The sequence below is a fragment of the Dendrobates tinctorius genome, unplaced genomic scaffold (genome assembly GCF_039654945.1).
Source record: "Dendrobates tinctorius isolate UK_male_01 unplaced genomic scaffold, ASM3965494v1 ptg000092l, whole genome shotgun sequence".
In the NCBI taxonomy this organism is placed as follows: Eukaryota; Metazoa; Chordata; class Amphibia; order Anura; family Dendrobatidae; genus Dendrobates; species Dendrobates tinctorius.
The window spans coordinates 4987191-5013627 of NW_027361760.1; the positions used below are offsets into that span (position 1 = coordinate 4987191).

The 26437-nt window shown below is 44.4% G+C and overlaps 1 protein-coding gene across 4 annotated transcripts in view; it reads right to left on the minus strand.

Annotated features, from left to right (window-relative positions):
- LOC141098469 (hippocampus abundant transcript 1 protein-like) overlaps positions 1-26437 on the minus strand; it is a 268780-nt gene that overhangs the window by 219282 nt on the left and 23061 nt on the right. For all 4 annotated transcript variants that reach the window (XM_073586300.1, XM_073586296.1, XM_073586299.1 and 1 more), the window contains exons 5-6: positions 24128-24242; positions 20976-21194 (exon numbers count right to left, since the gene is read on the minus strand). In XM_073586300.1, the coding sequence (XP_073442401.1) occupies positions 20976-21194; positions 24128-24242 (334 nt within the window). The remainder of the gene's footprint in view (positions 1-20975; positions 21195-24127; positions 24243-26437) is intronic.

Here is a 26437-nt window from a genome sequence, read left to right on the forward strand (position 1 = left end):
TCTCACCATTCTTCTTCTCTGCCTTTCTGATATTTTTCTTGGCCTGCCACTTCTGGGCTTAACAAGAACTGTACCTGTGTTCTTCCATTTCCTTACTATGTTCCTCACAGTGGAAACTGACAGGTTAAATCTCTGAGACAACTTTTTGCATCCTTCCCCTGAAAAGCTATGTTGAATAATCTTTGTTTTCAGATCATTTGAGAGTTGTTTTGAGGAGCCCATGATGCCACTCTTCATAGGAGAATCAAATAGGAGAACTACTTGCAAGTGGCCACCTTAAATATCTTTTCTCATGATTTGATACACCTGGCTATGAAGTTCAAAGCTCAATGAGGTTAAAAAACCAATTTAGTGCTTCAGGAAGTCAGTAAAAAGTAGTTAGGAGTGTTCAAATCAAGAAAAAGATAAGGGTGCCCATACTTTTGCACCGGTGAAATTTAGTTTAAATGCAGATTGCACATTTTCTGTTAGTACAATAAACCTCATTTGAATCCAGATATATAACGGAGTCCATCAGTTATTAGATATATGAAACTGAAATAGCTGTTGCAAAAAACAAAATTGTTATAAAGAAAAAAGGTTAACATTAATAGGGGTGCCCAAACTTTAACATATGACTGTATTGCCCAACCCAAACAAATCTTAGCCTGAACCGCAAACAGCAGAACCCCAAACCCTAGCCTAACCTCAAACCTAATTCCAACCTTATCCAACCCCAACAACTATCCCAACTCCTAACCATAGCCAACCTCAACCATAGCCTCAACCCCAATTCTAACCTAACCAACCATAGCATAACCACAGTCTAACCCCAACAGTAGCATAACACCAACCCTAGAGCCCCAGCCTAACCACAGCCTAACCTCCAACCCTACCCTATTCCCCAATCAACTCCAGCCCAATCCCAACACCAGTCTAACCCCAACCCAGGCCTAACCCCAACCCTAGCCTAACCACAGCCAAACTCCAACCAACCCTAGCCCAACCTATCATAACCTCAACACAAGCGCAACCTAACCCCGACCCTAGCCCAAAACCAACACCAGCCTAACCCCAACCCTGGCCAAAACCCAACGATATTCCCATCTAAAGCAGTATCCTAGCCTAACCCCAACTAATCGTAGCCCACCCCTAGCACAACCCAAACCAACCCTAGCCCAATCCCAACCAACACTAGCACAAACCCAACCCAACTCCCACTCTAGCCCAACCCCAACCCAACCCTAGCACAATAACTCAGGAGAGGACACAGAGAGGGAGGTGGCATATTATTGGCTTTTCATCACTGCAATAGACCCCATCACAGTGATCAAAATGAACCAAAAAGTAAATTCCCCGCTGTTGCTAAGTGCCGCGCTTGTCACATTTTTCCCAGGAAGAGTTGACGGAGGCACCAGGAACGGAGCTGAAGGGACCTCATTTCTCTCTACTCTGACATGTATATCATGTCAGAACAGAGAGAAATGTTTTTAACAGACTTTTCTATTTTTACGTGAAGGAGGACCGCAAAAAGTGTCCATGATCGTCATTCTCCAGGATAGCTGAAACACCGGCGAATTTCTGACGCTGAGGGGCGCTATACCCTTATTGCCGACCACCGTTTTAAAATGACAATGAGGGAATAAGGCCTCTTAAAAGCAGAAGTTTTAATGTGTATCGGCAGTTGTTAAGTGGTTAAGTTTTAATGTGTCCTTAAAGAGCATCCCACAAAACAGAAAGTTGTATAACCCTGAACCCTGCTTTAGAGATGGCATTGTCAGTTTATGGAATGAAACCCTGGTGTGCTTTGGTTGTTCCAACCCTATATTAACCCCTTAACCACCTTGGGTTTATCTGTTTGTGAGTTTCCGTTTTTTTTTTTTTTTTTTGCTCCCCTTCTTCCCAGAGCCATAACTTTTAACTTTTTATTTTTCCGTCAATATGGGGGCTTGTTTTTTATGGGACTAGTATTACTTTTGAAGGACCCTATTGGTTTTGCCATACTGTGTACTGGAAAACGGGAAAACAATTCAAAGTGCGGAAAAATCACAAAAGAAAGTGCAATTCCACAATTTTTTTTTCACCATGTTCGCTAAATGATAAACTGACCTGCCATTATGAGTTTGCAGATACCAAACATGTCTAGGTTCTTTTTTTTTTATTTGAGTGATGAAAAAAAGCCAAAAAAAAAAAAAAGGAGTCATTTCAGAGACCCGTAGCGTCTCCATTTTTCGTGATCTGGTGCTGAGTGAGGTCTTATTTTTTTGCAAGCCAATCTGACGTTTTTACTGATACCATTCTCATGTAGATACGATCTTTTGATCGCTCGTTATTGCATTTTAAAAAAAACGCTATACGGGCGTTTTGATTTTTTTCTCGTTACGCCGTTTACGGATTGGATTATTTTTATATATTGATAGACCGACGATTCGGAATGTGGCGATACCAAATGTGCATTTTTTTCTTATTTTATTTTGAATGGCGCAAAAGGGAGGAGCGATTTAGAATCTTATATTTTTTTAAAAACTTTTTTTTTTAACTTGACATTTATTTCAATCGCCTCCATGAGAGACTAGAAGCTGTGACCATCCGATCACTTGGGCTACACAGAGCAGAGCTTCAGCCCTTCTCCATGTAACAGAAATGCTCACTTGCTATAAACGCCGACCGCTGGGCACAACTCATAGCTATACGGCTATGACAACCACAGGGGTCTCCTGCAAAACCCGTGTTGTCATGCCAACCCATCGGCGACCGACAGTCATGTGGCAATTGCGCTGATGGGCAGGGCTAGTGACGTGCTTCCGATGCAATCATGTTAAATGCCGCTGTCAAGAGACTGACAGCGGCATTTAACATGTTAACAGAAAAAAAAACAAACAAAAAAACAAACGATGAAGTTGAATCTTCACTAGTGATCATGAAGTTAACACTCATCAGATCCAGCACCCAATGACATGTGGTGCTTGTTCGATATTCACATCTCTGGGTCTAAGAAAACATCCACTCTTCTGCAGGGCTGCTTGTTAAGAAACACCCTACATTTCTGGTTTTACTAGTTCAGGCAGTAATGTATAGTTTTGGTTGTTTTACACAGACTTAAGCGATTATCTGAGAAACCATAAATTTACAGGTGCTTCTCACAAAATTAGAATATCAAAAAGTTAATTTATTTCAGTTCTTCAATACAAAAAGAGAAACTCATTATACAGAGTCATTACACACAGAGTGATCCATTTCAATTGCTTATTTCTGTTAATGTTGATGATTATGGCTTACAGCCAATAAAAATCCAAAAGTCATTATCTCAGTAAATTAGAATACTTTATAAAATACTTTATAGAGAGAGAGCCAAAAAAAAAAAAAATCTTAGCCTTAACCTCCTATATATTCAGACCTAGCTAGGGGGAGCATTTATGCAGGGGTGGCATTTATGCACACGTAATCTAAGTACATGTATCAAAGTACTACTGGCAGTTATAACATGGCAGTTAGACAGGGCAGGAGACAGGTAAGACCTTTATATACATCTACTCCCTGTACATTAGGAGTACAACAAATATATACCATATGCATTTGTGTAATTTATATCCTGGCTGCTGCATTCACACACATCCACCGCCCTGGCATTAACTCTCTACACTCCATCCATATCGGCCCCTCGCTTCTTTCCTCTCCTATGTATAGCACTCACGCTCTTTTCACATTGTTAAATTGCACAGATCCAGTCAGTCCCACCATTCAACATCAGCGACGCTCTCACAAATCACTTAACCATCTGCTCACTCTTTCTATCCTCCTTCTCCTAGTCGCAGGAGACATTGCTCCCAACCCTGGTCCCCCATGTTATAGAAAGTCAAACCTCCCGACTGCTACACTTAGTAACATAGTAATTAAGGTTGAAGGGAGACTTTAAGTCCATCTAGTTCAACCCATATCCTATCCTAACTTGCCCTAACATGTTGATCCAGAGGAAGGCAAAAAAAACCCATGTGGCAACAGTAAGCTTCACATTGGGGAAAAAAATTCCTTCCCGACTCCACATACGGCAATCAGACTAGCTCCTTGGATCAACGCAATATCAAGGAAACTAGTGTATATACCCTGTAATATTATACTTTTCAAGAAAGGCATCCAGTCCCTTCTTAAATTTTAGTAGGGAATCACTCATTACAACATCATATGGCAGAGAGTTCCATAGTCTCACTGCTCTTACAGTAAAGAATCCGCGCCTGTGAGTATGCTTAAACCTTCTTTCCTCCAGACGTAGAGGATGCCCCATTGTCCCCGTCACAGGTCTAAGAGTAAAAAGATCATTAGAAAGGTCTTTGTACTGTCCCCGCATATATTTATACATTGTAATAAGATCACCCCTAAGCCTTCGATTCTCCAAACTAAATAACCCCAAGTGTAATAACCTGTCTTGGTATTGCAGACCCCCTAGTTCCCTAATAACCTTGGTCGCTCTTCTCTGCACCCGCTCCAGTTCAGCTATGTCTTTCTTATACACCGGAGACCAGAACTGTACACAGTATTCTAAGTGTGGTCGCACTAGTGACTTATATAGAGGTAAAATTATGTTCTCCTCATGAGCATCTATGCCTCTTTTAATGCATCCCATTATTTTATTTGCCTTTGCAGCAGCTGCTTGACTCTGGCCACTAAATGTGAGTTTGTCGTCCACCCATACACCCAGGTCTTTTTCAGTGACTGTTTTGCCCAGTGTTTTACAATTAAGCACATAATTATACAACTTGTTCGTTCTACCCAAGTGCATGACCTTACATTTATCCCCATTAAAGCTCATTTGCCATTTATCAGCCCAAGCTTCTAGTTTACATAAATCCTCCTGTAATATAAAATTGTCCTCCTCTGTATTAATTACCCTGCAGAGTTTAGTGTCATCTGCAAATATTGAAATTCTACTCTCTATGCCCCCTACAAGGTCATTAATAAATATGTTAAAAAGAAGCGGGCCCAAAACTGACCCCTGTGGTACCCCACTGCTAACCGTGACCCAGTCCGAGTGTGCTCCATTAATAACCACCCTTTGTTTCCTATCCCTGAGCCAGCTCTTAACCCACCTACACATATTTTCCCCTATCCCCATTGTTCTCATTTTATGTATCAACCTTTTGTGTGGCACCGTATCAAAAGCTTTTGAAAAGTTCATGTACACCACATCCACTGCATTCCCTTGGTCCAGTCCGGAACTTACCTCTTCATAAAAGCTTATCAGATTAGTCTGACAGGAACGGTCTCTTTCTCTTATAAACCCATGTTGATATTGGGTCATAAGGTTATTCTTCTCCAGATACTCCAGTATAGTATCTCTTAGAAAACCCTCCAGGATTTTACCCACAGTTGAGGTTAAACTTACTGGCCTATAATTTCCAAGTTCAGTTTTTGTCCCCTTTTTGAATATTGGCACCACATTTGCTATACGCCAGTCCTCTGGTACAGACCCTGTTATTATGGAATCTTTAAAGATTAAAAATAGTGGTCTATCTATGACTGTGCTTAATTCCTGCAGTACTCGGGGGTGTATCCCATCCGGGCCCGGGGATTTGTCAATTTTAGTGATTTGTAGACGCCGCCGTACTTCCTGATGGGTTAAGCAGGTGACATTTAATGGAGAATTTTTATCCCTGATCATGTTATCCGTCATGGGATTTTCTTGTGTAAATACTGTTGAAAAAAAGTCATTTAGCATATTGGCTTTTTCCTCATCCTCATCCACCATTTCACCCAGACCATTTTTAAGGGGACCAACACTATCATTTTTTAGCTTCTTACTATTTATGTAGTTAAAGAATATTTTGGGATTATTTTTACTTTCTCTGGCAATGAGTCTCTCTGTCTCAATCTTTGCTGTCTTTATTTGCTTTTTACAGAATTTATTTAATCTTCTGTATTTATTTAATGCCTCATCACTACCTACTTGCTTTAATTCTCTAAATGCTTTATTTTTATCTCTTATTGCGCCCCTTACAGCTCTATTTAGCCATAGTGGTTTCCTCCTATTTCTCGCATGTTTATTCCCATACGGTATATATTGTGCACAGGTCCCATTCAGGATGCTAATAAACGTCTCCCATTTTCTTTGTGTATTTTTATGTCTCAGGATATCGTCCCAGTTAATTGCACCAAGATCATCTCTCATCCGTTGGAAATTTGCCTTCCTGAAGTTTAGAAACCCCTATAATCCTTTTATCTCTAACCTCCTCATTTGGCCTTTTGCAGCTTACTAATTCTCCAACGCATGAAGACGGAAACTCCCTTGACTTGGTCTTCTCTCGGCTTTGTGCAGTGGATGATTTTGCAAACTCCCCTCTCCCGCTCTCTGACCACAATCTTCTTACATTCTCTATAAAGAACTGCCAGGCTGCTCAGGTCACCCCCCACTGTCCAGACTTATAGAAACATACAGGCCATTAACACCCAGAAACTTATGAAGAACTTGCAGTCTTCATTGGCCCCTATCTCCTCCCTCTCATGTCCTGATTCTGCATTGAAGCATTACAATGAAACACTTCAAAGTGCCCTGGATGAATTTGCACCCCCTATAAATAGACCACAACGCATACGGCGACAACCCTGGCACACGGTGCAAACACGTTTCCTGCAGCGGTGCTCCAGGTGCGCCGAACGTCTGTGGAGAAAATCCAATCTACACGAAGATTTCATCCATTTTAAGTTTATGCTTCGAACATACAACACTGCCCTTCACCTCTCCAAACAAACCTATTTCAACACCCTCATCACCTCACTGTCCAATAACCCGAAACGTCTCTTTGACACTTTTCATTCTCTACTCATTCCAAGAGTACAGGCCCCAACCACAGAGCTCCGAGCTGACGATCTGGCCAATTACTTCAAATAAAAAATTGACCAGATTCGACAGGAAATTATCTCCCAATCACCCCCTACCATGCACTGTCCTCCCTCCCCCACTGCATCTAGCTCACTCTCTGATTTTGAACCAGTCACAGAAGAAGTAGTAAGCAGGCTCCTTGCATCTTCTCGCCCAACTACTTGCACCAGTGACCCATTTCCGTCACATCTCCTCCAGTCCCTTTCCCCTGCTGTCACCCCTCAGCTAACTAAAATATTTAACCTCTCTCTCTCTGGTATTTTTCCCTCCTCATTTAAGCATGCCATCATACATCCACTACTTAAAAAACCATCCCTTGACCAAAACTGTGCCGCTAACTATAGACCTGTCTCTAATCTTCCCTTCATCTCTAAACTGCTGGAACGCATGGTCCACTCCCGTCTTATCCGCTATCTCTCAGAAAACTCTGTTCTCGACCCTCTCCAATCCGGTTTCCGCTCTTTACACTCCACTGAAACTCTAATGATCTGCTAACAGCTAAATCAAATGGTCATTACTCCATGCTAATTCTCTTGGATATCTCTGCAGCATTCGACACTGTGGATCATCAGCTCCTCCTCACTATGCTCCGTTCCATCGGCCTCAAGGACACCGTTCTCTCCTGGTTCTCCTCCTATCTCTCTGACCGCTCCTTTACTGTATCTTTTGCCGGTTCCTCCTCCTCTCACTTTCCCCTTACTGTTGGGGTCCCCCAAGGATCGGTTCTAGGCCCCCTCCTCTTCTCCTTGTACACTGCCCCTATTGGTCAAACAATCAGTAGATTTGGTTTCCAGTACCATCTCTATGCTGATGACACCCAATTATACGCTTCTTCTCCTGACATCACGCCAGCCTTTCTAGAAAACACCGGCGATTGTCTAAACGCTGTGTCTAATATCATGTCCTCACTATATCTGAAACTGAACCTGTCAAAGACTGAACTCCTGGTGTTTCCTCCCTCTACTAATGTACCTATACCCGACATTGCCATTTCTGTGTGTGGCTCCACTATTACTCCCCAGCAACAGGCCCACTGTCTTGGGGTCAAACTTGATTCCGAGCTTTCCTTTACGCCCCCCACATTCAATCACTGGCTCGCTCTTGTCATCTGCACCTCAAAAACATTTCTAGAATTCGACCATTTCTTACTTTTGACTCTGCAAAAACTCTTACTGTTTTTCTTATTCATTCTAGTCTGGACTATTGTAACTCTCTTCTAATCGGTCTCCCTCTTACCAAACTCTCCCCCCTCCAATCTGTCTTGAATGCTGCAGCCAGGATCATATTCCTCACCAATCGTTACACCGATGCCTCTACCTTGTGCCAGTCATTACACTGGCTACCCATCCACTCCAGAATTCAGTATAAACTTATTACCCTCACCCACAAAGCCCTCCATGGCTCAGCACCACCCTACATCTCCTCCCTTGTTTCAGTATACCACCCTACCCGCGCCCTCCGTTCTGCTGATGACCTGAGGTTAGTATCCTCAATAGTCAGAACCTCCCACTCCCGTCTCCAAGACTTTACACGTGCCGCGCCAATTCTTTGGAATGCACTTCCCAGGTCAATACGATTAGTCCCCAATCCCCACAATTTTAAGCGTGCCCTGAAAACACATTTATTCAGACTGGCCTATTGCCTCAACACATTAACCTAATCTATCCCTGTGTGGCACAGCCAAAATTTTTACCATAACCTGGTTCCCCGCATCATGTTCCCACATGCTTTATGCATCCGTTAGCCCTCTGTGTCTGTACTGTCACACACTTAACATTATGGCTGGTCCATACAATCAGGGCAACTGTTACCACCCACCTTTCGTGTCTACCTCTTTCCTCATAGACTGTAAGCTTGCGAGCAGGGCCCTCTTTCCTCTTGGTATTTGTTATAATCTACTGTATGTGATTATTGTTATGCTGTAATGTCTATTGTCTGTACAAATCCCCTCTGAAATGTAAAGTGCTGCGGAATATGTCGGCGCTATAAAAATAAAATTTATTATTATTATTATTATTATTATTATAACACCAGCTTGAAAAATGATTTTAAAATCCCAAATGTTGGCCAACTGAAATGTAAGTTCAGTAAATGCACTCAATACTAGGTCGGGGCTCCTTTTGCATCAGTTACAGCATCAATGCGATGTGGCATGGAGGCGATCAGCCTACACTGCTGAGGTGTTATGAAAGCCCAGGTAGCTTTGATAGCAGCCTTCAGTTCTTCTGCATTGTTGAGTCTGGTGTCTCTCATCTTCCTCTTGACAATACCCTATAGATTGTCTATGGGGTTAAGGTCAGGTGATTTTGCTGGCCAATCAAGCACAGTGATACTGTTTTTGTAAACCAGGTATTGGTACTTTTGGCAGTGTGGACAGATGGAGAATGAAATATCCATCTCCAAAAAGCTTCGTTGGCAGAGGGAAGCATGAAGTACTCTAAAATTTCCTGGTAGATGGCTGCGCTGACTTTGGTCTTGATAAAACACAGTGGACCTTCCCCAGCAGATGCCATGGCTCCCCAAACCATCACTGATTGTGGAAACTTCACACTAGACCTCAAGCAGCTTGGATTGTGTGCCTCTCCACTCTTCCTCCAGACTCTGGGACCTTGATTTCCAAATGAAATGCAAAATTTACTTTCATCTGAAAACAAGACCTTGGACCACTGAGGAACAGTCCAGTTCTTTTTCTCCTTGGCCCAGGTAAGACACTTCTGAAGTTGTCCATCGGTCATGTGTGGCTTGACACAAGGAATGTGACACTTGTAGCCCAAGTCCTGGATACGTCTGTGTGTGGAGGCTTTTGAAGCAATAACTCAAGCAGCAGTCTACTCCTTGTGAATCTCCACAAAATTTTTGAATGGCCTTTTCTTAATCCTTTCAAGGCTGCGGTTATCCCGGTTGCTTGTGCACCTTTTTCTACCACAGTTTCCTTCCAATCAACGTTCCATCAATATGCTTGGATACAACACTCTGTGAACAGGCAGCTTCTTTAGCAATGACCATTTGTGGCTTATCATCCTTGTGGAGTGTGTCAATGACTGCCTTCTGGACATCTGTCAAGTCAGCAGTCTTCCCCATGATTGTGGAGCCTACTGAAACAGACTAAGAGACCTTTTTAAACGCTTAGGAAGCCTTTGCAGGTGTTTTTTGGTAATTACTCTAATTTTCTGAGATAATGATTTTTGGGTTTTTATTGGCTGTAAGCCATAGTCATCAACATTAACAGATCACTCTGTTTGGAATGGCTTTATATCAAACCTTGGCAAAGTGCAGCCCGCGGGCCACATCCGGCCCGCAGGCTGTCTCAGTCCGGCCTGCACACCAAGACATCCATGGGGCTGGAAATCATAGGCTGCACTGTGCCCGCCTGCTGGCTTGCTCTATTTTCTCCCTATGCGCAGTCAGCATTGGTGGAGGAGGGGCCTCCGGCCACTTCCTCCACCAATCAGCGTGTGAAACAGCTGACACAATGACTTCATCTCATGGGGAGGCTATGGGGGTGACATGCAGCACATGGGGAGGCTATGGGGCTGACATGCTGCACATGGGAAGGCTATGGGGGTGACATGCTGCACATGGGGAGGCTATGGGAGGTGACATGCTGCACATGGGGAGGCTTATGGGGCTGTCGTGCAGAACATGAGGATGCTATGGGGGTAACATGCTGCACATTGGCATGCTATTGGGGTGAGATGCCGCACATTGGCATGCTATTGGGGTGACATGCCGCACATGGGGAGGCTATGCAGCTGTCGTATAGAACATGGGGATGCTATGGTGGTGACATGCTACACATGGGGAGGCTATGTGTTTGCCATGCTGCACATGGGGAAGGCTATGGGGGTGTCATGCTGCACATGGTGAGACTATGGGGGCCACCTGACCGCTATTAACGCCTTTCAGATGACTTTGCTTGTGTACATGATATTGCAATGTACACTGGCTACTTACCTTTACACTCCGTTTCCTCTGTACCGTATGCACTTATGTGCAGTTAGGCAGTGTGGTTACCTTGTGTTTTGCTGCTCTCACCCTGCGGTGTTGTCTTACTATAATTCTGTCCATTACCTTTTTTTTTTTTTTTGGAAGTGCATTGAGCAGCAAGGTGGTGTGCTGGTAAAAGGGGAAGAAAAAAAAAAAAATCTTTTAAATCTTCTGCCTGAACGAGTGTGAACGAGCTGAGTGTGACCTGAGCGTAAGTGCGAACTGTGGTAAGTGTGTGACTTGAGATTCAGTGACTTTGGATTCAGGGAGTTTCCAAGGGAGGTCTTACTGAATTGCTGTTATATTATACTAGATTAAGGCCCGATGCTATCGCATCGAGAGGATAGTGACACACCTCTTGCCATGTTAACCCTCAATACACACACACCTCCTCAACACACACTCCTCTCACCTTTCACCATCTCCACTCACATCCACTCACTCTTTCACTCCACATACGACCCTTTCTCTCACTCCGTCTTTCATACTCACACTGTCATCGTCGCTGCTCCATGATCCCCGACATCTTCTTCCGCCAGCGCCATCCTGGATCCCGACGTTGTCCACGCCGGCGACATGTTCTTGTGGCCATGCCATCTTGAGTATTCTGAAATCCTGCGAGTGGACATTAGTGGAGATAGTGAAAGGTGAGAGGAGTGTGTGTTGAGGAGTGGTGTGTTGAGGGTTAACATGGCAAGAGGTGTGCTGTGACGTCACCATTTACAACTGGACGGAAGTTGTTACAACCCGGAAGCTGCTTAGCGCATTTATTATAGTAGATTAAGGCCCGATGCTATCGCATCGAGAGGATAGTGACACACCTCTTGCCATGTTAACCCTCAATACACACACACCTCAACACACCACACCGCCTCAACACACACTCCTCTCACCTTTCACCATCTCCACTCACGTCCATTCACTCTTTCACTCCACATACGACCCTTTCTCTCACTCCGTCTCTCATACTCACACCGTCATCGTCGCTGCTCCACGATCCCCGACATCGTCTTCCGCCGGCGCCATCCTGGATCCCGACATTGTCCACGCCGGCGACATGTTCTTGCGGCCATGCCATCTTGAGTATTCTGAAATCCTGCGAGTGGACATTAGTGGCTCACCATTGTCATTTTGAAACACGACTGCTACTTCACTGACAGTGGGATTATTGTAGCGTCGAGGGTCTTGAGTACGATCTTGTTTAATAGCCATAGTGATGTTTGGCATGACAGTTCCGTTTTGTACATTTTTGATTTTCTTTACATCGTAAGCGTTGTTCGTTTGCGGTAGTGGTATCGAGAATGTAAAGTTGGGCAAATGCGCGTTGCTGGTCATCTGAGCGATGTAGTGTTCCAGTTCTATGATAGATCTGGCCATGTATGCGGAAACAGTATGGGCCATATCCAGGAGGTGGTGAAATATTTGCACCCATGGAGGCAAAAGCAAAGGAACTGTTAATACTTCGAATATTATCCATGAAATTTTTGCTAAATTCACTTTGCCCTTTCAGCAAACGTGTAAAGACATCAGGATATTGTAGTATGGGTACATGGACTTTACCCTTCTGACAGCAGAGCGTAAAGTTATCAGAAGGTATCTCTGCTACAAAATGCAAAGCTTCGCAATGCTCACATACATGGGTCATGTCACCACAGCTGTGTTCGGTAATACTATTTTCATCATTAGTGAAAATGTGAGGTTGTAGTAGAAGTGCATGTCCAACCGATGGGGTGCGCCTAGTTTTGAGACCAACGTATATTTGTCTTGGTTGCACTTTCTGCGGGCTAACTGCAGCTTGTATGTGAAGAAACTGTGCGTTGGTATTGACTAATGGTGGTATTGATAGGGCAGAAACAGATTGCTGATTTGTTATGTCAGTGAACGGCATATAGGATGAAGTGTGGTAGTAACTTGTTCCACATGCTGATGTGGAAGCATCCTGTTGTGAGTCTACTAATAATGATGAGGAAGAAGCCGTCTGTTGTTGGCGGTGATGGCGTGTAGAGGCTTCTTCAGCCAATGTAATAGATTTAGAGTTAGGGGATTCGTGTGTGAGACGACGGCGTTTATAAGCCTTAATCTTGTCAAGTCGATGCTGTTTTTCCTCAGGAGTCTCATTAGCACGGCGTTGTTTTTGTCGTAGTGCTAAAGCTGCTTTCCTTTCACTGGCATTGGCATACTGTGAATCGGTATTGAATGGTGGTATTGATAGGGCAGAAACAGATTGCTGATTAGTTATGTCAGTGAACGGCATATGGGATGAAGTGTAGCAGTAAATTGTTCCACATGCTGATGTGGAAGCATCCTGTTGTGAGTCTAATAATAATGATGAGGAAGAGGCCGTCTGTTGTCGGCGGTGACGGCGTGCAGAGGCTTCTTCAGCCAATCTTATGGATTTAGAGTTAGGGGATTCATGTGTGAGGCGACGGCGTTTATAAGCCTTAATCTTCTCAAGGCGATGGTGTTTTTCCTCAGGAGTCTCATTAGCACGGCGTTGTTTTTGTCGTAGTGCTAAAGCTGCTTTCCTTTCACTGGCATTGGCATACTTTTTGTTATGACTCATGTTGGCACAGGTAAAGGAGTCTATTTGGCAGTTATCTGGCAGTGAAGAAGGCGTCCTGGAGTATTGTAGAGTAAACAGATACTAATTGACCCTGTAATTGCCCAGCAGTAGTTATGAAGTGGTAGTGGCAAATTGGCCCTGTAGTTAGACACCGGCAGAGGAGCAAGGCAGCAGTAGTTATGGCGGTAGAGGCAAATTGGCCCTGTAATTAGACACCGGCAGAGGAGCAAGGCAGCAGTAGTTATAGCGGTAGAGGCAAATTGGCCCTGTAATTAGACACCGGCAGAGGAGCAAGGCAGCAGTAGTTATGGCGGTAGAGGCAAATTGGCCCTGTAATTAGACACCGGCAGAGGAGCAAGGCAGCAGTAGTTATGGCGGTAGAGGCAAATTAGCCCTGTAATTAGACACCGGCAGAGGAGCAAGGCAGCAGTAGTTATGGCGGTAGAGGCAAATTGGCCCTGTAATTAGACACCGGCAGAGGAGCAAGGCAGCAGTAGTTATGGAGGTAGAGGCAAATTAGCCCTGTAATTAGACACCGGCAGAGGAGCAAGGCAGCAGTAGTTATGGCGGTAGCGGCAAATTAGCCCTGTAATTAGACACCGGCAGAGGAGCAAGGCAGCAGTAGTTATGGCGGTAGAGGCAAATTAGCCCTGTAATTAGACACCGGCAGAGGAGCAAGGCAGCAGTAGTTATGGCGGTATAGGCAAATTGGCCCTGTAATTAGACACCGGCAGAGGAGCAATGCAGCAGTAGTTATGGCGGTAGAGGCAAATTAGCCCTGTAATTAGACACCGGCAGAGGAGCAAGGCAGCAGTAGTTATGGCGGTAGAGGCAAATTGGCCCTGTAATTAGACACCGGCAGTAAACAGGCAGATGACCAAAGCAGCAGTAGTTATGGCGATAGAGGCAAATTGGCCCTGTAATTAGACACTGGCAGAGGACAAAGGCAGCAGTAGTTATGGCAGTATAGGCAAATTGGCCCTGTAATTAGACACCAGCAGAGGAGCAATGCAGCAGTAGTTATGGCGGTATAGGCAAATTGGGCCTGTAATTAGACACCGGCAGAGGACAAAGGCAGTAGTTATGGCGGTAGAGGCAAATTGGCCCTGTAATTAGACACCGGCAGAGGAGCAAGGCAGCAGTAGTTATGGCGGTAGAGGCAAATTAGCCCTGTAATTAGACACCGGCAGAGGAGCAAGGCAGCAGTAGTTATGGCGGTAGAGGCAAATTGGCCCTGTAATTAGACACCGGCAGAGTAGCAAGGTAGCAATAGTTATGGCAGTACAGGCAAATTGGCCCTGTAATTAGACACCGGCAGAGTAGCAAGGTAGCAATAGTTATGGTAGTACAGGCAAATTGTTCCAGTAATTAGACACTGGCAGTAAACAGGCATAGGACCAAGGCAGCAGTAGTTATGGTGGTACAGGCAATGCCAAGCGTCCGCACAGCAAGTCGGCGTGAGGTAAATGACGCAATTTCACGAATGCAAGATGGCGTCGGCGAAATCTCGCGAGATTTCGCCGTCGTTAACACCTCTTGCCATGTTAACCCTCAACATACCACACCGCCTCAACACACACTCCTCTCACCTTTCACCTCCACTCATGTCCACTCACTCTTTCACTCCACATACGTTCCTTTCTCTCACTCCGTTTCTCATACTCACACCGTCATCGTCGCTGCCCCGACATCTTCCTCCGCCACCGCGATCCAGGATCCAGACGTTCTCCAGGCCGCCGACATGTTCTTGCGGGACGCCATCTTGGATTTCGTGAAATCCCGCGATATTCAAGATGGCGTCGCCGCAACAACATGTCGCTGGCGTGGACGACATCGGGATCCAAAAAGATGGCGTCGGCGAAATCTCGCAAGATTACGCCGGCGCCATTTTGGATCCCGATGTCGCCCACTCCAGCGACATGTTCTTGCGGGACGCCATCTTGGATTTCGTGAAGTCCCGCGATATTTAAGATGGCGTCGCCGCAACATGTCGATGGCATGGGCGACATCGGGATCCAAAATGGCGTCGGCGTAATCTCGCGAGATTTCGCCGACGCCATCTTTTTGGATCCCGATGTCGTCCACGCCAGCGACATGTTGTTGCGGCGACGCAATCTTGAATATCGCGGGATTTCACGAAATCCAAGATGGCGTCCCGCAAGAACATGTCGGCGGCCTGGAGAACGTCTGGATCCTGGATTGCGGCGGCGGAGGAAGATGTCGGGGCAGCGACGATGACGGTGTGAGTATGAGAAACGGAGTGAGAGAAAGGAACGTATGTGGAGTGAAAGAGTTAGTGGACATGAGTGGAGGTGAAAGGTGAGAGGAGTGTGTGGTGTGTTGAGGGTTAACATGTGCGTGTGTGTGTGGCGACGTCACCGGTTACAACTGGACGGAAGTTGTTACAACCGGAAGCTGGTTAGGGCATTTATTATTTATTATATTAAAACTTTTTTTTTTTTTAATTTATTTTTGCTTAATCTTATTGTCTGGTGCAATCCCCATTAGGATGTGCTCCACTATTGCCAATGCCATCCAGTGCACGTCTTGCCGCATGTATGAAATCCTTGAACAGCCGGTCGAGGGTGCATACTGCTGTGCAAGATGTGAGCACGTTGTGCATTTGGAAGCCCAGATACTGGATCTAAATGTGCAGCTGGCAACACTGAGATCCATAGACAATATGGAAAGGAGTCTTCTGCTCACTGAGCAGACGCTCAATGGGATAGATGGGGGGGGGGATGCTAGGTTGGAGCTGCAGGACAATGAAGCAGCTAGCTGGGTGACAGTTAGAAGGCGGGGTAGAGGGAAGGGCACCAGGGAGGCTAGTCCTGATCTGGCACACCCCAATAAGTTTGCTAAGTTGGCAGATGAGGGGAGTGTTAGTGCAGGAGTAGCACTGCTGCAGCAAGGCATGTCCTCTGAAAGCCGGAGGAGTGTCTGCTCCAGTAAGGGGGGAAATAGGAGAGCAGGGCAAGCCAGACAGGTTCTGGTAGTGGGGGACTCAATTATTAGGGGAACAGATAGGGCAATCTGTCACAAAGACAGGGATCGTCGAACGGTGTGCTGCCTACCTGGCGCTCGAGTCCGACACATCGCTGATCGGGTTGACAGATTACTGGGAGGGGCTGGTGAGGATCCAGCTGTCATTGTGCACATTGGCACAAATGAAGTTAGAGGTAGGTGGAAGGTCCTTAAAGATGATTTCAGGGAATTAGGCTGTAAGCTTAAAGCAAGAACCTCCAAGGTGGTATTTTCAGAAATACTTCCTGTACCACGTGCCACACCAGAGAGGCAACGGGAAATTAGGGAGGTTAATAAGTGGCTCAGGAATTGGTGTAGGAAGGAGGGGTTTGGGTTCCTGCAGAACTGGGCCGACTTCTCAGTTGGTTACAGGTTCTACGCTAGGGACGGGCTGCACCTCAATGGGGAGGGTGCAGCTGTGCTGGGGGAGAAAATGGCTAGAAGGTTGGATGAGTGTTTAAACTAGGGATGGTGGGGGAGGGTATTCCTTTTATAGGAGGGGAAGACAGTGCAGATAGATACCTGGGCACAAATAATGACATTGGGGGTGGGGTTAGAACAGTTAATAATTTGAGAAAGAATAGAGGTACAGAGAAGTACATACATAAAGTGTATGTATACTAATGCCAGAAGCCTCGCCAACAAAATGGAGGAATTGGAGTTAATGTTGTTGGAGCATAATTATGACATGGTGGGGATATCTGAGACATGGCTGGACGAGAGCCATGACTGGGCGGTTAATTTACAGGGCTATAGTCTGTTCAGAAATGACCGAACAAATAAGCGAGGGGGAGGCGTGTGTTTATATGTAAAATCATCCTTAAAACCCATCCTGCGTGATAATATATGTGAATCTAATGAAAATGTAGAGTCCCTGTGGGTGGAGATAAGGGGAGGGGGGAAAAATAATAGATTACTGATAGGGGTTTGTTATAAGTCTCCAAAAATAATGGAAGCAACAGAGAATATCCTCATAAAGCAAATAGATGAAGCAGCGACTCAAGGAGAAGTCATTATTATGGGGGACTTCAACTACCCTGAAATACATTGGGGAACCGAAACCTGCAGTTCCAGCAAAGGTAATAGGTTTTTGACTACTATGAGAGACAATTACCTTTCACAACTGGTTCAGGACCCAACAAGAGGGGGGGCACTGCTAGACCTAATATTAACCAACAGGCCAGACCGCATATCAAATGTAAGGGTTGGGGGTCACTTGGGTAATAGTGATCACAAATTAATAAGTTTTCATGTATCCTTTAATAAGAGGTGTAGTAGAGGGGTTACAAGGACACTAAACTTCAGGAAGGCAAATTTCCAACGGATGAGAGATGATCTTGGTGCAATTAACTGGGACGATATCCTGAGACATAAAAATACACAAAGAAAATGGGAGACGTTTATTCGCATCCTGAATAGGACCTGTGCACAATATATACCATATGGGAATAAACATGCTAGAAATAGGAGGAAACCACTATGGCTAAATAGAGCTGTAAGGGGTGCAATAAGAGATAAAAATAAAGCATTTAGAGAATTAAAGCAAGTAGGTAGTGATGAGGCATTAACTAAATACAGAAGATTAAATAAATTCTGTAAAAAGCAAATCAAGACAGCAAAGATTGAGACAGAGAGACTCATTGCCACAGAAAGTAAAAATAATTCCAAAATATTCTTTAACTACATAAATAGTAAGAAGCTAAAAAATGATAGTGTTGGTCCCCTTAAAAATATTCTGGGTGAAATGGTGGATGAGGATGAGGAAAAAGCCAGTATGCTAAATGACTTTTTTTCAACAGTATTTACACAAGAAAATCCCATGACGGATAACATGATCAGGGATAAAAATTCTCCGTTAAATGTCACCTGCTTAACCCAGCAGGAAGTACGACGGCATCTAAAAATCACTAAAATTGACAAATCCCCGGGCCCGGATGGGATACACCCCTGAGTACTGCAGGAATTAAGCACAGTCATAGATAGACCATTATTTTTAATCTTTAAAGATTCTATAATAACAGGGTCTGTACCACAGGACTGGCGTATAGCAAATGTGGTGCCAATATTCAAAAAGGGGACAAAAACTGAACTTGGAAATTATAGGCCAGTAAGTTTAACCTCAACTGTGGGTAAAATCCTGGAGGGTTTTCTAAGAGATACTATACTGGATTATCTGGAGAAGAATAACCTTATGACCCAATATCAACATGGGTTTACAAGGGACCGTTCCTGTCTGACTAATCTGATAAGCTTTTTTGAAGAGGTAAGTTCCGGTCTGGACCAAGGGAATGCAGTGGAAGTGGTGTACATGGACTTTTCAAAAGCTTTTGATACGGTGCCACACAAAAGGTTGATACATAAAATGAGAACAATGGGGATAGGGGAAAATAGGTGTAGGTGGGTTAAGAGCTGGCTCAGGGATAGGAAACAAAGGGTGGTTATTAATGGAGCACACTCGGACTGGGTCACAGTTAGCAGCGGGGTACCACAGGGGTCAGTTTTGGGCCCGCTTCTTTTTAACATATTTATTAATGACCTTGTAGGGGGCATAGAGAGTAGAATTTCAATATTTGCAGATGACACTAAACTCTGCAGGGTAATCAATACAGAGGAGGACAATTTTATATTACAGGAGTATTTATGTAAACTAGAAGCTTGGGCTGATAAATGGCAAATGAGCTTTAATGGGGATAAATGTAAGGTCATGCACTTGGGTAGAACGAACAAGTTGTATAATTATGTGCTTAATTGTAAAACACTGGGCAAAACAGTCACTGAAAAAGACCTGGGTGTATGGGTGGACGACAAACTCACATTTAGCGGCCAGTGTCAGACAGCTGCTGCAAAGGCAAATAAAATAATGGGATGCATTAAAAGAGGCATAGATGCTCATGAGGAGAACATAATTTTACCTCTATATAAGTCACTAGTGCGACCACACTTAGAATACTGTGTACAGTTCTGGTCTCCGGTGTATAAGAAAGACATAGCTGAACTGGAGCGGGTGCAGAGAAGAGCGACCAAGGTTATTAGGGAACTAGGGGGTCTGCAATACCAAGACAGGTTATTACACTTGGGGTTATTTAGTTTGGAGAATCGAAGGCTTCGGGGTGATCTTATTACAATGTATAAATATATGCAGGGACAATACAAAGACCTATCTAATGATCTTTTTACTCTTAGACCTGTGACAGGGACAAGGGGGCATCCTCTACGTCTGGAGGAAAGAAGGTTTAAGCATACTCACAGACGCGGATTCTTTACTGTAAGAGCAGTGAGACTATGGAATTCTCTGCCATATGATGTTGTAATGAGTGATTCCCTACTAAAATTTAAGAAGGGACTGGATGCCTTTCTTGGAAAGTATAATATTACAGGGTATATACACTAGTTTCCTTAATATTGCGTTGATCCAGGGAGCTAGTCTGATTGCCGTATGTGGAGTCGGGAAGGATTTTTTTTCCCCAATGTGAAGCTTACGCCACATGGGGTTTTTTTGCCTTCCTCTGGATCAACATGTTAGGGCAAGTTAGGATAGGATATGGGTTGAACTAGATGGACTTAAAGTCTCCCTTCAACCTTAATTACTATGTTACTATGTAACTATGTTACCTTGTTACTCTATTTATATATTTTTACTGATAAAATAAAGATGAATTTTTATTCCATTCACCTGGTTACTCCGGCTTCTCTTTGCATGCAAATATATGAGAGGGCTGTGTGGGGCTCATGCAATATATAGGGAGGCTGTGTGGGCCCCATGCAGTATATGGGAAGGCTGTGTAGGGCTCATGCAGTATATGGAGAAGCTGTGTGGGGCCTCATTCAGTATGTGGAGAGACTGTGGGGCTCATGCTGTATATGGGAAGGCTGTGTGGGGCTCATGCTGTATATAGGGAGGCTGTGTGGGACTCATGCAGTATATATAAGGAGGCTGTGTGGGGCTCATGCTGTATATAGGGAGGCTGTGTGGGGCTCATGCTGTATATAGGGAGGCTGTGTTGGACTCATACAGTATATATAGGGAGGCTGTGTGGGGCTTATGCAGTATAAGTAAAGGCTGTGTGGGGCTCATGCACTATATAGGGAGGCTGTATTAGTCTCATGCAGTATATGGGAAGGCTGTGTGGGGCTCATGCTGTATATGGGGAGGCTGTATATAAGGGGCTGTGGGGGGGTCATAAGATATACAGAAGGGGCTTTACTTGGGTTCAAAGAAATATAGGGGGTTGTCAGCATACTTAATTATGCTCAATATTAAGTGATACAATTCAAATTAATAAATTAATATTGAGTAGAATTAATTTCAAGTTATTTGTTTGGCCCTTCACAACAGTCATGGTCTCTCATGTGGCCCCTCAGGAAAATTAATTGCCCACCCCTGCTCTATATAATATGCGAGTTTCACTTTTTGTATTGAAGAACTGAAATAAATTAACTTTTTTTGATGATATTCTAATTTAGTGAGAAGCACCTGTACATCTGCTGCCAAACACCATCTAATACACATAATGTGCATTTGTTGTCCTGCAATAATTTCATTCTTACTGCAAACGGGTCAGCCTGCTCCCAAGATATTGGGGCTCCCCAGGACACAGGCCTCATTTCTTCAGGTAATGATTCGGGAACAGCAAGCAAGATGAAAGCAATGTCCAAGAGGGCCACACCAGATGCCAAAACCACTACCAGTGTGTCACTGTAAGCACGAGACAAATAGGCACCTATTGCAGGACTGGTTACCAGACTGGCAGCGAAGGTGGCAGACACCTAAAACAGAAGAGAAAATAAGGACTGTGATATCGAACTGAAGCCCATAAGGACATTCTTTTGGTTGAAAGATGAAATAATAATGAATATAAGGAAGCACAATGTCATTGATCCAGACTAGTAAAGCTTAAATCACATTTATTTAGTCACAAGATACTGTTCACAGCTTCCTTTCTGTCCCACTTGGCTTACTGAAAGAAGACAAACAGTGGGTAGACTGAACGTACCTGTTCCCCTTATAAATAACAGGATTTAAAAGAGTACAAACACTCCAAGGTGAACACTGGGTGGATGATTTACACAAACTGGCAGTGGCCCAACTCGGGAAAAGAAGCACTGCCACAACACGCCAAGGCTTTTAGGCTATGTGCCCACATAGCGTTTAAATCCGGACACTGAAAACCGGACTCCTTCCCAGAAATCGCGCGTTTTTTCCCCCGCGTGATTTTACCACGATTATGTTCGCGATTTTGCCATGATTTTCTCGTGCGATATTCAAGCACTTTCCAAGCGATTTGAAGCATCGCTTGGAAAGTGATTGACGGTTTGGTCACACTCGTCAAACACAGTGTTTGACAAGTGTGAGCAGGTTTTTACTATTGAGGCTGCCTATGCGGCATCAATAGTAAAAGAAAGAATGTAAAAAATAATAAAAAAAATAAAAAAATCGGGGTATATTTACTTTCCGACGTCCCGCGCTGCCATCCCGGGCCTCAGCGTTCCCAGTAATGCCTTGCGAGACCTGTGATGACGTTGGTCTCGCGTTGCTATAGTGATCTCACGAGACCGCTAGAGTCACGCGAGACTACGTCATCACAGGACCTTGCCGCAAGGCATTACTGGGAACGCTGAGGCCTGGGTTGGCAGCGCGGGACGTCGGAAGGTAAATATTCCCCGATTTTTTTATTTTTTATTCTTTTTTTTTTTAAACAGGGGTATGGTACCCAGGGCCTGGAGTACAGTCTCCTCTCCTCCACACCGTGGGTACCAACCGCACATGAGACGCTCAACTTCCCGCATGGTGGGCATAGCCACATGCGGGAAGTAAGCGATTCTCATGCATTCCTATGGGTGCGGAATCGCAGCAATTCTTTGCAATTCCGCACAAAAGAATGAGCATGCTGCGATTTTTTCCGCGATGCGATTCCGCCGCGGAAAAAAGCGCAGCATTAGCACAGCACGTGCAGAATGCCATAGGAATGCATGGGGTGCGTTCTGTACAAGATTTTTAAACGTTTTCGCAGCGAAAATTGCGGCAAAAACGCTTAAAAATCGCATCGTGGGCACACAGCCTAAAGGGGTTTTCCCACAACATTGATTTTAATCAATAGCTCTTGGAATAATAATTTTCCATAATTGGATGTGATTAAATAAAATGTTCCCGTGCTGAGATCTGATAAATGTGCCCCCTCTGTGTACTCTGTAAACCAAACAGTTTTCCTTACAATTCGGACAAAATTGTTTGAAATGTCACAAAATTGTCTCAATTTTACATCAGTCTCAGGTTGCATTCACATTGCGTTCAGTGGTCCATCAGGGCTTACGTCTGAAACCTCCCGCAAAACGGGATTTGGGCATATGCGCAGGCAGGGCCATAGACGAGGGCGTCGTCATGTGTGGATTCGGATGTATGCCCCGACAAGACCACTGAACAGTTGCCTAAATGCAATGTGAAAGCACCTTAAGCCAGTACCGCCACCTTTTTGAAAAGTGGGCAGAAGGTCAAAGGACGTCAATGGAGACCGAGCACATCCTTCAAATCACAATTTATGAGGTGCACGTCTTAATGAATTAGGCATATCTTACACCCACACACTCTTCATTAACACTGGTGCACAAAAACATGCCTATGATTATTTAATTGTAGATTTTTTTATTCTGCTTTCTGTACATGAATATTTAGGCTGTCATCTTGACCGAGCTGCTGTTCACAACAGACACATGGACATAGAAGGTAATTGATGCATCTGTGAATAATGCAGGAATGTGCTGCTATCTATCAGAAGTCATCATGCAGGCAGGTGGAGTGGGAAGGCGAGTAGTGGCCATCAGTCATTGTCATTAGTGGATAACCAGAGTAGAAGATCATGAAAGAAGGAAACGTATTAAGGGAGAACTTCAAAGTTGGCTCTAAGAACTGGATTTGCAAATCAAGACTTGATAGAGAAGTTCAAGCTTGGGACAAAAGTCTGCAGTGACTCTGACTTGACAGCGTGAGGTAGGCATGCGGTCATGCTTCATAGGTATTTGCTGGTGCGATTTGCATACTTGCGATCTCGTGTTAACTAGACACATCTGACTTCTCTCTATTAACTCCCATGGAAAGAAGCAGAGCGTTTCTAGTTGGCACATGACTGCAAGTATGACAGTGCTCACCACACATTATCATGATCCAGCAGTTTGCAGTCCCATAGAGTGACTTCAGACTTTGGTCCCAAGCCTGGACAAGCCCTTTACAGGAACCTGATGTGCGAGTCATGCTTCCCAAACCACAAGTTTCATAGCTCAAACACTGACTGTTATTGCAGCTGTATGTTGTCCTCTTGAACAGCGATATTTCAAAGAAAACAGACATTAAAAAGCTGGCGGGGAACTTTGTGTGTTCGAAAACTAGTCCAAGGCAGACCCCCAACGGTTTCTCATCACCCCACTTACCTAGACTAACAGGTTACTCCCTACACAAACATAAGAAATTGTGGCGGAAAGAAAGTGCTGGGGACCTGCCTCTGAACAATTATCTGAGACGCATAGTCCCCAGCAAGATTTTCAAAGTATGTTTTCTCAGAAAGAAACGCTGCAGCATTTCAGAGTAAAGCATACATGGCTGCAACAGCACAGCAAGTATGAATTTCATGACAGTTTCTCATTACTGCTGTCCTACATAAAGAAAGAAGGTTTCAGAAGTGGAAAAATGCAATATACGAAGCACTCACCAAACCGTATGCTGTGCTTCGTTCATGCTCTTGAGTAATATCTGCCACGTAAGCGAAAATCACAGAAAAAGTAACAGCAAAAACGCCCGACATAGAAATCACTGCAAAATACCACCTGTGGGAAACCAAAGAAAATAACATAAGGATTGCCACTTCACAATAGGAAGAGATTCATTTTTATTGACTATAGCGTTTTTACCATATACATCACAAAGCAGAATTCATAAAAATAAGAAAACGTCTTGTGTACAGAAGCATTTATTTATATAATTGCCTCGCAACGTTTTCATTTCCTGTTCTGTCCAGATGTCACGGTATCCCAGAATTCCAAGCGGAAAAAGTTCACCGACCGCCATATTGGGACACCCAAGTGATAGGTGTCTCAATATGGAAACTGCTGCTGGTACCAACCTATTGCGCGGTACCACCAGCGGAACACCGTCGCACCAGGCACACACACACTATACGCTGTACGCACCACTCACACTCATGCAACCTCTTGTGCGGTACCACCAGCGGAACACCATTGCACTGCGCGAATTCCGGGCAGGCGCAGAGAATCATTCGGCTGATCCCGGCGGCAGATGCACGACGTGTCTACAGGTAGAGGAAGCCGGTCACATTAAAGGGGTTTTCTCACGAACGAAAGTTAATTTTAAAAATTGTCTGTGTTTGACCGTGTACAGAGCATACCACATCTCCTGGGCAGGGGAGGAAGCAAAAGACAATACTGACATTACATCAAGGGATCACAGAGGATTCATTTTGTGAGGTAAAATATTTCACTGACTGTTTTAAAAACTATATATTTACCTCACAAAATGTATCCTCTGCGATCTCCTGCTGTAATGTCAGTATTGTCTTTTGCTTCCTCCCCTGCCCAGGAGCTGTGGTATGTTCTGTACACGTGCAAACACAGGGGTGAGAGAGACAGCTCAAACGGGACAGCACAGGAAGGAGATAGACAGCAGACAAGGGTGATATGAATGGGAAACCGAGGAGGAAAAACAAGACAACAAGCTAAGTCTCAGAAAACCAGAGAAGTTGGTAACTATGCAGATTGCAGATCCCTGATCTTAACCGCACAACTAGAAGCAGTCGTGGAGCGTTCCTACATTGGTCCTAGACGCCTCGTTACAACCGGAGAACTACATAAGCCTAAAGCAGGAAAAGAGGAAAACTAACTGTCCCAGAGCAGACCCCAAAGGAAAGACAGCCCCCCCACATGTATTGACGGTGAAACCAGATGAAAATACAAACAAAGGCAGGAAAATAGGCTTAGCAAACGATGGGGCCCGGCTAACTAAAAAGGACAGAAAAGGAAAGACACTGTCTGCAATCTGCCAAAAACAACCTACAAAAATATTGTCCAACACTTCTGATAGCAAAATTAACCCTGAAGTCACTAGACTTCTAAACCTATATCAGCACTCTGAAATATTCTGAGACAGAGCAAAAAAGAGGCCAATTTAATAAGCGACAAAAAGCAGATTGGCAAATACTGATTAATAGGAGTGGAATTTCAGCATAGCCCCAGCAGGGGCAGGCTGATTACACAACAAACTGAATTGACCAACAAGCGCAAGTGTGAACATTAGCAAAAAAACAAACTTAACTTGAGAAGACTGGAAGAGAGCTGAAGTCCAGGACCTGAGAAGCAGACTGAATCACCAGCACCCGGATAGGGCGTCGCCTGTCTTATATCCAGTCTGATACTCCAGAGATCCAATCGTTATCTTCCTCATCAGGTGGCAGATCACTACCACTTAAACCAACCGCACTACCTCCTGTCACCACCAGAGGGAGAACAGAAGGGGAACTCTCAACTGGTGGAGCAGAAAATGAGTTCATGACACAAGGGGCATAGCACATGAGTAGACAGGTCAAAGAAGAGAGCACAGACTGGAGAAGTCAGCACATGGGGAAAGAGAAAGTGGATAGGTGGGTGAGCACATGGGGAGGGAGGGAGATTCTCAACGCTGCAAAGCCTGGCCCCATCGTGACATTACCGCCCTCCCAATGCGATAGTATCGGGCCTTCATCTAGTTCATACAGAAGTGTTCAGCAGAAATGGCAGTATAATATTATACAGTGGGTACAGAAAGTATTCAGACCCCTTTAAATGTTACACTTTCATTGCAGCCATTTGGTAAATCCAAAAATTTTCTTTTTTTCTCATTAATGTACACTCTGCACTCCAACATGACTGAAAAAAAAAGCAGAAATGTAGAAATTTTTGCAAATTTATTAAAAAAGAAAAACTGAAATATCACATGGTCATAAGTATTCAGACCCTTTGCTCAGTATTGA